Genomic DNA, 13,183 nt, shown 5'->3' with positions numbered 1-13,183 from the left:
ATTGTAGTAAGTATGTATGGAATGCATATAGACTTACTGCATTTTAACTTTGAGGAGCAGCGTGAGATACGAGATTTTTTCAAAGTAGTGACGATATAATGGTCCTCCCACACCGGCTGTTATAAATGTTTATAGCACGGTATGACAGGGACAACGTAATGCCAATACCATCGCGCTACCCCTGTCACACCTTGTTCATCATCATCATCCTTCTCGCGTTATCCCGGCATTTGCCACGGCTCATGTGAGCCTGGGGTCCGCTTTGACAACTAATCCCAAGATCCCGTAGGCACTAGTTTTACGAAAGCGACTGCCATCTGACCTTCCAACCCGAAGGGTAACTAGTCCTTATTGGAATTAGTCCGGTTTCCTCAAGATGTTTTCCTTCACCGAAAAGCGACTGGCAAATATCAAATGACATTTCGCACAAATTGAAAAACTCATTGGTGCGAGCCGGGGTTCGAACCCGCGACCTCCAGAACGAAAGTCGCACACAGTTACCGCTAGGCTACCAGCGCGTCCTCACACAGCTTTGGCACCATCAATAAAAAAACTGATTTCTAATTTGTGATGCTTGCTTTTGGGTCAATGAAAAGAAAATAAATAAATACTATAAACAGCCTAACGTACACAACATTTCTACAAAACCGAAATAACATTTATAAAAGCCGTAATCGCTAAACTGTACGTCAAAACTGAAGACATAATCCAGCGAGGAGGGAACAAGGGTAGGATGGAAAATTTTAACGTATGTATTTTTATTTGCGAGTAATGTTGGGCCTACAGAAATATAAATGAGGACATTTATCCTGTTTGCTATTTATATTAAGATTGTAGAGTCTGAATAAAACACAAAAGGATTCTTGAAATACCAAAACCAATCGTGGAACCTAATTAGGTTTATTGTAATTCTTCAATTCAGATTCTACAAAGAACAATACATACACAATGAGGAGGCACAATCAAAGGTTATGACAGATGGCGCCACCCTATTAGTCCATTGCACAGCCGCCCACCCCCTCTCGGTTACCTCATAGTTACCGCCTGTCAAAAACGCGAACAGTCAACCTGTCATATCTCACTCATACAAGCATGGTACGCGTTCACCTACACGAGCTTAGAGTGTGTGCTAGGTACGCGCCTTTTTCATACATTTGATCGCCAGTGTCCGAGATGTGCTTGCCTCGGCTGGCGGGATAAAATGTCAGTGAGCCTCATCATTGTAAGATTTTGACACATTTTGTGAGACGACGTGAATATTATCTCGTATTAAAAAAAAAAATTACACAATACATGGCTTTCCTATTAGGTCTTAAACGTCTTTTTCAAGTATCGGATACTCTGCCTCTGGATACTGCTATATTGACGCATGTGAGTAAGCGTATAATAAATGAAGTGAGTCTTGATCTGGAACCGTTATCGTTATTTAATTGTCGCTCCTCGAGTACTTTAACATGGCGCAGTCGGTAGGATCAGGGTCCTTATTACTTTGAACAGAAACCTTCTGTAATAGAAAGCCGCAAACGAAAGAGACCACCGACATATTACAGCAATCCCAAAGGAAGTGTTCCACGTGACAGATTAAGAGCGGGGGCGATTACGAGGGAGATTATGAGGCACCTATTAGTCCCGCAATTACTCGCTTACGAGATCTGTTCGATAGAGAATACAAGTCCCTTTCTGGATCATCATCGTCCTCCTTGAGCTATACCGGCATTTGCCCCGGCTTATGGAGCCTGGGGTCCGCTTTGACAACTAATCCCAAGATTTGGCGTAGGCACTAGTTTTACGAAAGCGACTGCCATCAGACCTTCCAATCCGGAGGGTAATTAGGCCTTATTGGAATTAGTTCGGTTTCCTCGCGATGTTTTCCTTCAGCGAAAAGCGGCTGGCAAATATCACACGACATTTCCGAAAAACTCATTAGTACGAGCCGGGGTTCGAACCCACGACCTCCGGATTGAAAGTCGCACGCTGTTACCGCTAGGCTACCAGCGCTTAACTATACGATACAAATCCTCTTTATTGCACCACCTAAATATAAATTTAGAAGAAAACAGTATTATTCATTCAGATGTAAAAAAGTCAGCGTTATAGCTTTTATGTGTGCTATTAATACACCGAAAGATGAAATTTTATGAAGCCAACTTCTTTCCAAGAATTATCATTATCACCACGAAAGCAAGTTTCTGCATGAATAAACATAAAATACAATAATTATGACTTAATAATGCTTCAATGAAACACCCTAAGATTTCATTTATCGGAGAAATTACGAAGCAACACATTAATTATATATCTACAATTCTACACAAACAGTACATTCGCAATTGAATGTTAAACTGTAGCGCTTTGCACTAATGTGTAAATACCTTGTGAACTGTTACTAAATTATCAGACATTTAATAGTTTCCGCGTACGCTTCAAGAACTCCACGTGTATTAAATACCCTAGTCACAGTATAATAAACTATCGCACAGTATGGCCACTCCCGCTCCCCACTGAAAGTGCTGTCCACCCCCTTTCGGTCACCTCACAGTTACTGCCTGTCAAAAACGCGAACAGTCGACCTGTCATATTTCACTCATACAAGCATATTTAGTACGCGTTCACCTACACGAGCTTAGACTGTGTGCTAGGAACACGCCTCTTTCATATATTTGATCGCCAGTGCCCGAGGTGTGCCCTAGTTCAGCTAATATTGAACCATTATAAACTGATATTTAAAGAAAATTATATTTAAATCAATTAAAACAGTTTCAGAGCCTTTAAAACTTTGTCCAATTAAATTATGGTATTCTAAATGTTTTAAAACCACCAACAAATAAAATAAAGAAAAGTGTAAATATGTTCGATAAATATTGTATTTCTACATGTTTTTAAATGTCTTTCTTTTAAAATATAATTGTCAGTTTATATTTGCTTAAAATAAAACTTGTTGCCTAATGTAACTTCAAAATAAACACAAAAGATAAGTCCATTACAAAAAGATATTCCAAAGGGCAAATGCGATTCAACGCAATCTGTTACAAACTTTTTGTTTCAAGTTTTTAGTATCGGATTGTAGTTTATCTTTCTCACTTAGTTTGAGATCTGAGAAATCGCTTTGCAAAGTGCCTAAAGTGGAAACGTTTAAGTATAACTTTTATAGCTTTATTGGAAGAACAATCCAATTCAGTGTCTTTTGGAACAAGGTTGGAATAAAGTGGAAAACGGATGGGAATAATGAAGAAGGAAAATGTAATCGGTTGAGGACCTTCTTGCCTTCCGGCGTTTAAGGGCATTTTCTTTCTGTTAATATGGACTTTAAGGTAGGAAATGCAACGTTGAATGTTTTAGTCGATTTAGAATATGTTGCTCACAGAATTTACATTCGTAATGCGATCGAATGCAGATTTGTCGACATACGCTTTTCTAATTTAGTAACCTAGTCGCGCGCTTGAGCTTATATTACAACGAAAGGTATAAGGGGTAGCCGTTGCACTCGATATCGCGCAGTCTGTAGAAGGTATTGTAGAGTACCAATTGGCTGACGACTGTCTGGTTGCCCTAGCTACCATCCCATCCCATAGGACGCCATAGGTAGGTGGTTTTGGATCAAGAGGCGTTGCGCCACATCAGTAAGGAAGCAAGGGCGAATTACCTCTCCTGTGGTGGCCACATAGCCAGTGATCCCAATATTGATAGGGAAGCGGCTCTCGTAGGGCGAAGTTCTAGGCGTGCCGGGTTCCGTTTCATCGCCTGCTTCTAGGTCGAACACTCGGGAGAAACTGCCTTTCGACGCTTCGTGGACTAGAAGGACCTGGAACAAACAGAAACGATTGTTAAGAGGAGTGCCAAACATTAAGAAAACATTATACTCTAGGTAAAGAACTATCCAGATGGACCGATCTCTCTCTATTAAAACAATATCATGATGTGATACTGTGTGTGTGATAGTTAAAGTAGTAATGAGCTGAATGCAGAAGAGGCGAAATTTGTATAAAACTACTAGTTTACAAGTCGAATGCAGCGAAATAAAGCTAATGACACATAACGTTCCGAGTAGTTTTCTCTAGATACAGTTTATCGAATAAAAATCAGTCTGAATTTTCCTTGAACAGAATAGAACATTAAAATTGGTACGAAAAACGAAAACACAAAACGGAAACCCGAGAATAAATGAATTCCATTCCTAAACTTAACGTTTTGTGCCAATAAATTATCTTGAAGAATTGGCACTAATGCATTCATCGATAGACTACCCAAACCTAACACGCCCCTATAAACATGCATGTTTTATGGGTAAGGGTAATAAATTCTCCTTCCGACAGATAAAATACAAGACAAAATTATAAGGGTTCTCAACAACGGAACACTGAAAAGGTTGAGCAGATAACATTCTTGTCCATAAGTCAAGGGGTTTATGTAAGATGTCGTCCCGAGGGTATGGATCTAATAAAACATTACAGTGCCATTGCGCAGTTACAGTCGATGGAAGCGGTTTATTTTCGATGATGTGGGTTTCAGAGGGAATAATACATTCATCTCGATATTCCTAATCTATGATATGTGTCGTTCCTATTTTGGAGACGAATATTATTGTAATCGTCGCCCGTTCTCAAAAACTTTTAGGAATAAAATTATGCTGATACTAATGTATTATCCCACATGAATTTTGCAATAAAATGTCAACTTTAAACACTAAACACAACAACACACATAAAACACTTTGGACTTTGGACTTTGGACTTTAATCGTCAAATTTTTGAGTTGACATCTTATTGCAAAATGCATCTGGGATAACACATTATTGCGTAGGTACCAGCATCCTATATTTTCAAACTTGGCGTTATCATTCGAAAAACCGTAGAATATTCAACATGTGTTTTAACTCAAGTAAACTGACTTTCATGAAAATGTGTGATATAAAATAAAAGTAAACCATATACCTATTTAAAGGCGATTACACGAAAGCACACCAAAATACAGACGAAGAATGGCTGTAAGATTAACAATTTGTACTAGGTTTGTAAACCACACTCTTATTGGTAAATAAATACTGGAATGCATAGAAAATTCATGACAAAAAAATTTTATAGGTACATGTAAATGCATATGATAATGTGTTCTTACATGGAAATATCTCCATAAGCCTTCAACTTTATAGGAACGGTCTCTATTAGCTAGTCTAAATGATCATTTTATGACCTTATTAAATGACCACCAAGTGAGTATACAAATAAAATGTGCATATTATATCGATTTAACATAAGAATGACGACATGCGCATGATAAATTTTCCATCGACGAAGCCCGCATGTGCAGTTAACACACTTTACTGTTCCAAATGTACGTATATCGCATAAGAATCGTCTGTTTAAAGACAAAGATCTTTTCAAACGTTACTGGCACATAAAACATATTTTACTCCCTAACTGACCATTAAGATCTTTTTCATTCTCTTTACGACGATCTCAAATCACTGATATTGTCCGATTTGGTGCTAAAATACATTGGCGCGTTACCCAGTGGATATATTCACCGAGAACCAATTTGATTCTCATTTAATTCGAAAGAATAACATTACCAGTTTTTCTCCTACTAACACATTTAGTGCCACTCTTGTGCAGGCGAATGCAGGCTACAAATACAATTTAAATCAAATTCTCGATACGTATCCTACATTTGACCTAGTGACGCCATTATCACGACGACAGACGATATACATTTATATACATTTCTGGATCTAGAATTGCGTTTTTGTTAATATTCGACACCGTGTCCCGATAGCAAGTGGTTTTTACGTGTTGGTTTACTGAAATGAGAACATTATGTTGGTTTTACGGGTTGACACAACAATTACCTATTAGATAACTAAACATCAAGAAATTGCGGTATTAGCTGCTTAGGCTGCAGTTTAATTTTTTGTTATATTACAGGCAAAGCCCGATATATATTTCACAATATTATTGAAATCTTTCCAACAGGGTGTATTAAATGGAACCCACTATAAATGCGTAGTAACCATCAGGTACATATCTACGTATAAAATAGTTGTCTAGAATCGTTCACGCTTTGATACGTAGATTACTGCTACGATACGTTCACGATTCAATAAATAAATACACGTACCTACGGAAATGAAAAGACATTCCGATAACGGGAAAAATTTTGGCGTTCTTTGTGCAAACAGAGATACACTCCCGTGTTGTTACAAATAGCCCTACATAAAAGATGCCGTCCCACGCATACGATATAGCTCTTACATCTTCAAACGAAAAACATTGCAAACAAGTCAAAATACTTGTAGGAAACAGTGAAATGACCGGTCTGTAGAGATAAAATATGTTTCTTTGACCAGTCGACAAAGATTTCGTTAGTAAGGAAAAGGCACAGATTTCATTTATACCATCAACCAAACGCTACTTAGCGTGCATGAACTCAGTCAAAACGTGTTAATCCGTCCCTATTCACAGATATCGCGGCTCAATTTTTGTAGGTATGAACAAAAAATTATGAACACTGAAGAGCCAGCCACATATTTCCTATCACAGGTAAGTAACAATGTCAGTACAAAATGTGACACATACAGATAGATTCACTATACCTACACTGAGAGAAATTTGCATTGTGAATCTAACAAGCTCGACTTGTTGCGGGTTTATCCGTTTGAAACAAAAGTGTTTTAGTAAACGGAATAAGTCACAATATTGGATACAAGTCGAATTTGTTCGAACAACAAGGTCAAACTTGTTAAAAGATATTTGATTGAATCAGTCAAACATAATATGTATGTTTAAAACAATATGTGTCATGTTGCTTATATAAAATCAACTTGTTCATTCAAATATATTGTTGATTCAAATGACGAGTAACTTGTAGAATGTACTAGTTACACTTAACAAAATCTAACTTGTTGTTTGAACCAAAGAGCACGTAGGCGCTATTTTAAACAAAAAACTTGTTGAACGAACATGAAAACTGGTTGTTTATTCTCTCAGCGTAGGTCTGTTGGAAAAGGCAATTTAATTTCGACTGAACATTTTCAATTGACGCGCCTTGGTAGAATGCTACGATACGATTAAATCACGAGTTTGCATCACGCGCGTGTTCGTCGCTTAGACTGCACGCTTGGCTCGCATTCGTGCAGAGCAGTGTTACTGACTCCATTATAGCACCCATATGCCACGTCCTGACTAGGTAATATATAAGTCAATGCCAGTCGACGATTAAGCATCCTTCCATTGTTTTTACGACGTCCTCAAAGACTGTTATTGTCTCTGATTTCATAATAAAGCACGTTGGTGTGAGTTAGATGGTCCGATGGTGATATTTTGTTTAGATGAATTTAACAGATAGAAGTCGTAAAGTTTATCATTGGTATTACGCATGAAATTTAGAAACGTTTTAAATGCTAAAAGGACTATAAAGAGTTTGTCTGTCACGATAAGTAACTACATTAATTTGCATTGTATAATGAAAGAGTTGACTTGTTCGTTCTAAATATTAAATCGTTCTAAAAGTAAAATGTGTAATCACAGTGCATAGACTGCTAACTCTCGACACAAGCTTAAAACTTTTGAACCTCAGTTTTGACAATTTGGACCATATTCTTAGCTCGATATGTGTTAAAATGTCAAATATTAATATTAGCGCCATCTAGCCGAGCGTCCCCCAAAGGTGTATCGCCATCTAGGTCACCGTACGTTTTTCTGTATGGTTTTGAGGTACTTTTTTTCTTAGACTTTATCTGTCTATACGGAGTTACATATGTCTTTGCTAACAGGTAACCGTTTAGGACGCTGTTTGCTTTCTCCATACAATGAACTTTACATGACGTTTATGCTATCGTGTAACATATTCTAAAACATCAAAAACTCATGGTAGGTACTGGCTTAGCAACCTATAAAGTGTATAATAGTTATTTGTTTTACATGCGGGCAAAGTTGTTGTTTAACCGCACGTGCCAATATTTATACACGAGCAAGCGAAAGATTCCAATATTGAACCGCGAGCGTAACGAGTGGTTCAAAAAGTAGAATCTTGAGCGTTGCGAGGGTTTCAAAGCACGAAGGTTAAACAAAATTTGCCGCCGAGTGAAACACAAAATTTTTCACTATTCAATAATTATGATTCAAAATCATCATTTATAGGTAAATTCGGGTGCGAATCGATCGATATAACTTTTTTGATATATTTTTAGTCGTTATAACGATCATTTGATATAATTATTGAATCATATAACAACAAATAATATACTAACAAATGGTATAATTCTTATTTAATATAATGAACATTTTTTCGAATAACATTTATTCTACCAGCCAGCTCAAGATATCATGTTAAAATTTGCATGAAATTATTTTGCACTCTTGTGGATAAAATGCAATTTTGATATCTGTTTTCGAAAGATTTAAAGCAATAACTCCACGAAATATATAAAAGGAATAAATAACATGAAAGCGCAAAGTGCACACGTGGACACATCGTTATGAGCAACGGATCGCGACAGCTTGCGCGGATTGGAAACCGTGTTTAAACGTATAAAATTGTAGTGTTCTTTCAATTTTATTATATTTTTACAGATTCTCTGGACATAAAGAATGTTGAGCCCCACCGGTTAAGGACCACTGACGATCAGTCTGCCGGCGGAATATCGGACAAAATACAATGAATTTATTCGCTAACACATACAAAAAGGGAAATTATACAAACAAAGACATGAGAAAAATCGAAGGAGGATATATCGACAGTAAGCTTATTTTTTAGAATAAATTTACAAGAGAAACTTACATTAAACTCAAATCAGTTTTTTGAATTCTGTTTCTGTGTTGGAAAATAACAATAAAACAAAACGCTGAAGAATATTAAAAACTTAAATACGTTTTTCTTAGAAATGGGTAGAGCGAGGCGAATTGGATCACTAAAAAAATGGATTGACACCTGAAATGTTAATGTGATTACCTACCAGCAGCGGTTGGTCCATGCAAGCCGATTCCCACCGGCTTGCCTAAAATTGATTACTATTTACTAGTAAAGTACCTAATGTTATGGTAGGTTTCTTTTTGCTCAGTGTTGCCTAGCAGAAATTTTCGCCAGCCGCCACTGTTACCTACAATAAAATTTAACCGTACCTACGTTTCTCCTCTTAGCCTGCGAACGTCTCGTAAGATATTTATGTACTTTAAAAATCAAATATTCAGTGCTTACTTACGTAGGTACTTAAATCTCGCTATGTGATCAAATGCGTCTCGGCCTACCCTAGACATATTTAACGGTAAATGTGTAACATGGTTGAAAGAGGATATCTAAAATTACCTGTAGATCCGCAAACTGTTCCCCAATTTGTTTGAAACTGTTATGTATATGTGGGTACTCATAATATTGTAGATATACCTTCAGTCTGGAATAAAGCATCAGCTGTGTTAACGTACTCCCGTTGTTTTAATCAGATATCTCATTGGCGACGACGGTGAACCTGAACAAGTGAAAAGGCTATTTATCGCAATAATAGCTAGTGAAACGCGTGCAAAACAGTATAAAATATGTCTATCGGCAAAATTCGCGAGTTCGACATTGAGAATGGCAATTGGGACTTGTACTGTGAACGACTCGAAATGTACTTTAAAGCTAATTCTGTGGACAGTGATAAACAATTATCGACGTTAATTGCTGTGGTTGGTGATCGGTGTTACGAGTTAATGACAAATTTAGCGAGTCCTAAAAAACCGTCGGAGTTATCTTTCACGGAGTTAGTAGCGTTAGTGCAAGGTCATTTAAAACCGAAGCCGTCCATAATGGCGGAGCGATATCGTTTTCGGCTTAGAAGGCAAGCGGCGGGCGAATCTATATCGCAATATATGGCGGAGCTAAAGAAGTTGGCGCGAACTTGTGATTTTAAAGACAATTTAGCGGACAACCTTAGGGACCAATTTGTATGCGGCGTGAGTGGGGACGTTATACGGCAACGGCTGTTTGCGGAAGAAGATTTAACGTATGCCAAGGCGGTGACCTTGGCGTGTTCGTTGGAGGCGGCAGAGCGTGATGCTGCAATCATGACGGGCGGCGGCGGCGGTCGAGCCTCCGGGGAGCCCGCGGGAGCGGTGCATCGCGTAGTGGCCAGCGCGGGGGGCGGCGCGGGGCGCGGGGCCGGCCGGCGGCCGCCAGCGCAGCGCCAGCAGAAGGAAACAGGTTTTAGTGCGCGGGAAACATCTGGAAGTATAGGCGGTGCAACGCATTGTACTGCCTGTGGCGCCACAGATCATTGTTTTTCTACGTGCAAATTTAAGGAATACATATGTAGTATGTGTCGGGTGCAGGGGCATTTGCGCCGGGTGTGCCCCAAAAGGCTGTCTTACAATGAAAAAGCGGCCCGAGGGCGCAATGGCGGCCGACCACGGGCCTATTTTGTTACCGGAGGAAATAGCGAAGAGGAAACAGACGAGTCAGAGGAAGAGGAGGAAGCGTTATACAGAGTTTCGTTAAGCCAGTACAAGCCGGTGAGTGTACCTATTTGTGTTAATGGACAACAATTAATGATGGAAATTGATACGGGCGCGGCTGGCTCATTTATTAGTAAAGAAACGTACGATTTATATTTTAAAAATGAGACATTAAAAAAACCTAAAAGTGTATTTAGATTTCTGGACCGTACTAAAATGAAAACATATGGTGTAATAACAGTTTCCGTAGCCTATGGTACAATAACAAAGAATTTAGATTTATATGTTGTAAAAAATGGCGAAACCAGTTTACTAGGCAGAGAGTGGTTAGCCGAGTTACGAGTGGAGATACCTATAATGAAGCGTAGCCCTGTCAGCAATGTCAATTCCGTTAGCAGTATTAATAGCGATTTAAATGTAATTCTCGACAGATATAAAGAAGTTTTCGATGGGGGGCTCGGGTGCTACAACGGTGGGACGGCGACGCTGCGCGTGCGCGAGGGGGCGGCGCCGGTGTACCGGCGCGCGCGGCCGCTGCCCTTCGCGCTGCGAGGCCGCGTCGACGCCGAGCTGGACGCCATGCTGCGGAGCGGCGTCATCGAGCCCGTGGACTGCGCCGACTGGGCGACGCCCCTGGTTCCGGTAACTAAGAAGGATGGAGGGTTGAGAGTGTGCGCTGACTTTAAAGTGACGCTTAATCCGGTTCTTATGGTAGATAGGTATCCATTGCCTAAAGTTGAGGAATTATTTGCCAATTTATCAGGGGGGGAGTTATTTACTAAAATAGACTTGTCGCAGGCGTATAATCAGATTTGCTTATCGGAGGAGTCAAAAATGTTAACAGTTATTAATACTCACCGAGGGCTTTTCAAATACAATAGACTTCCGTATGGCTTATCATCAAGTTCGGGAATATTTTGTAGAATTAGTGAGTCAATAGTGAGGGATATTCCTAACGCTCAAAGTTTTTGTGACGACATTTTGATATTCGGGAAAACTCGGAAGGCTCATTTAGCTACGTTAGAGGCTGTATTAAAAAAGTTAAAAGATTTAGGTTTGAAATTAAAGAAATCCAAATGCACGTTTCTTGCCGAAGAGGTCTGTTATTTAGGATTTGTCGTTAGTAAAGACGGGATAAAACCGGATCCTAACAAAGTCGCGGCGGTAGAAAAAATGCCGCCACCATCGTGTGTGACGGAGGTGCGCTCATTTTTAGGTATGGTTAATTTCTATTCTAAATTCATCCCTAACGCGAGCGATATTTTACACCCAATACATAGCTTACTTAAGAAGGGTGCGCGGTGGCATTGGACCACAAGTTGCGAGGAGGCTTTTAAAAAAATAAAATCCTTGTTGATAGGAAAGCGGATACTTGCGCACTTTGACCCCAACAATCACGTGACGCTAACTTGTGACGCCAGCCCGCGCGGGGTCGCTGGCGTGCTCAGCCAGCCCGACGGGCGGGGGCGGGAGCGGCCAGTGGCATATATATCAAGGAAACTCAATGCCGCTGAACAAAATTATTCGCAGATACATCGAGAGGCGCTCGCGATTGTTTATTCGACTCAAAAATTTCATCAGTATTTATATGGCAAGAGGTTTACCTTAGTAACTGACCATAAGCCCTTAATAAGTATTTTTGGTCCGCAAACTGGCGTACCCAGCATGACTTCGAGTCGAATGCAGCGATGGGCATTATTGTTAATGGCTTATGATTTTGACATTCAGTATGTAAACTCAGCGGAAAATTGCGCAGACGCGCTGTCGCGTCTACCAATAGGGCAAAGTAGGGAATTCGATCCCCCGGAGCAGTCTTACTTGCATTTTGCGTCCGATATGTTCTTTTTAGACTGTAATGATATTCGTTTGAAGACAGCAAAAGATCCATTGTTAGGTAGAGTAGTCAATTACATAAAAAACGGTTGGCCGGACAGTTCGGACATTAAGGAAATGCAACCTTATTTCAATAGGCAGAAAGAACTATATTTAGAACTCGATTGTGTCATGTGGGGTCATCGTGTTGTAATTCCGGAAGCGTGCCGCGAGATAGTGGTGCGGGAGCTACACGAGCCTCACATGGGCGTCGTGAAGACCAAGGCCATGGCGCGGAGCTACGTGTGGTGGCCCGGAGTGGACGAGGCCGTGGAGGCGCGGTGTCGCGCGTGCGAGGCGTGCGCGGCGGTGGCCGCGGCGCCGCCGGCGAGCGCGCCGGTGCCATGGCATTGGCCGTCGCGGGCTTATGAAAGAGTTCACATTGACTTTTTAGGTCCTTTAGATGGTCGTACCTACATGGTATCAATTGATGCACGATCAAAATGGATTGAGGTGTCGTGCATGGCACGTACGACCGCCGATAGTGTAATAAACAAGCTATTGGAATCTTGGTCAAGGTGGGGTATTCCAAAACAAATAGTCTCTGATAATGGCCCGCCATTTTCCAGTAAGCAATTTAATGACTTTTTAGAAAAAAATTGTGTACGTCATACCTTTTCGGCTCCTTATCATCCAGCGTCTAATGGGGCGGTGGAGGGGGCGGTAAAATTGATAAAACGTGTAATTAAAAAAGCCAAGCACGAGAGGGTTAACATTGACAAAGCCATACTGAAATTTCTATTGCACTATCATAATACTCCTCATTGTACCACCGGTGAGACGCCAGCTCGGTTGTTGCAGGGTCGCGACTTACGTATTCGTTTAGATGCCATTAAGCCAGATAGATCCGCTAAAGTCATCAACGAACAATCGAAAGTGGTAGAAAA

At 40.1% G+C, this 13,183-nt stretch overlaps 1 protein-coding gene across 1 annotated transcript in view; it reads right to left on the bottom strand.

Moving 5' to 3' along the window:
* Positions 1-13,183, bottom strand: part of LOC125230961 (dual 3',5'-cyclic-AMP and -GMP phosphodiesterase 11-like) — a 306,906-nt gene that overhangs the window by 20,572 nt on the left and 273,151 nt on the right. Inside the window, 1 exon segment of the mRNA XM_048136282.1 lies at positions 3,644-3,802. Coding sequence (XP_047992239.1) covers positions 3,644-3,802 — 159 coding nt within the window.

This window comes from Leguminivora glycinivorella, chromosome 11 (assembly GCF_023078275.1).
Source record: "Leguminivora glycinivorella isolate SPB_JAAS2020 chromosome 11, LegGlyc_1.1, whole genome shotgun sequence".
In the NCBI taxonomy this organism is placed as follows: Eukaryota; Metazoa; Arthropoda; class Insecta; order Lepidoptera; family Tortricidae; genus Leguminivora; species Leguminivora glycinivorella.
The sequence above is the reverse complement of the archived record's forward strand: the minus strand, read 5'-3'. Positions and strand labels throughout refer to the sequence as shown.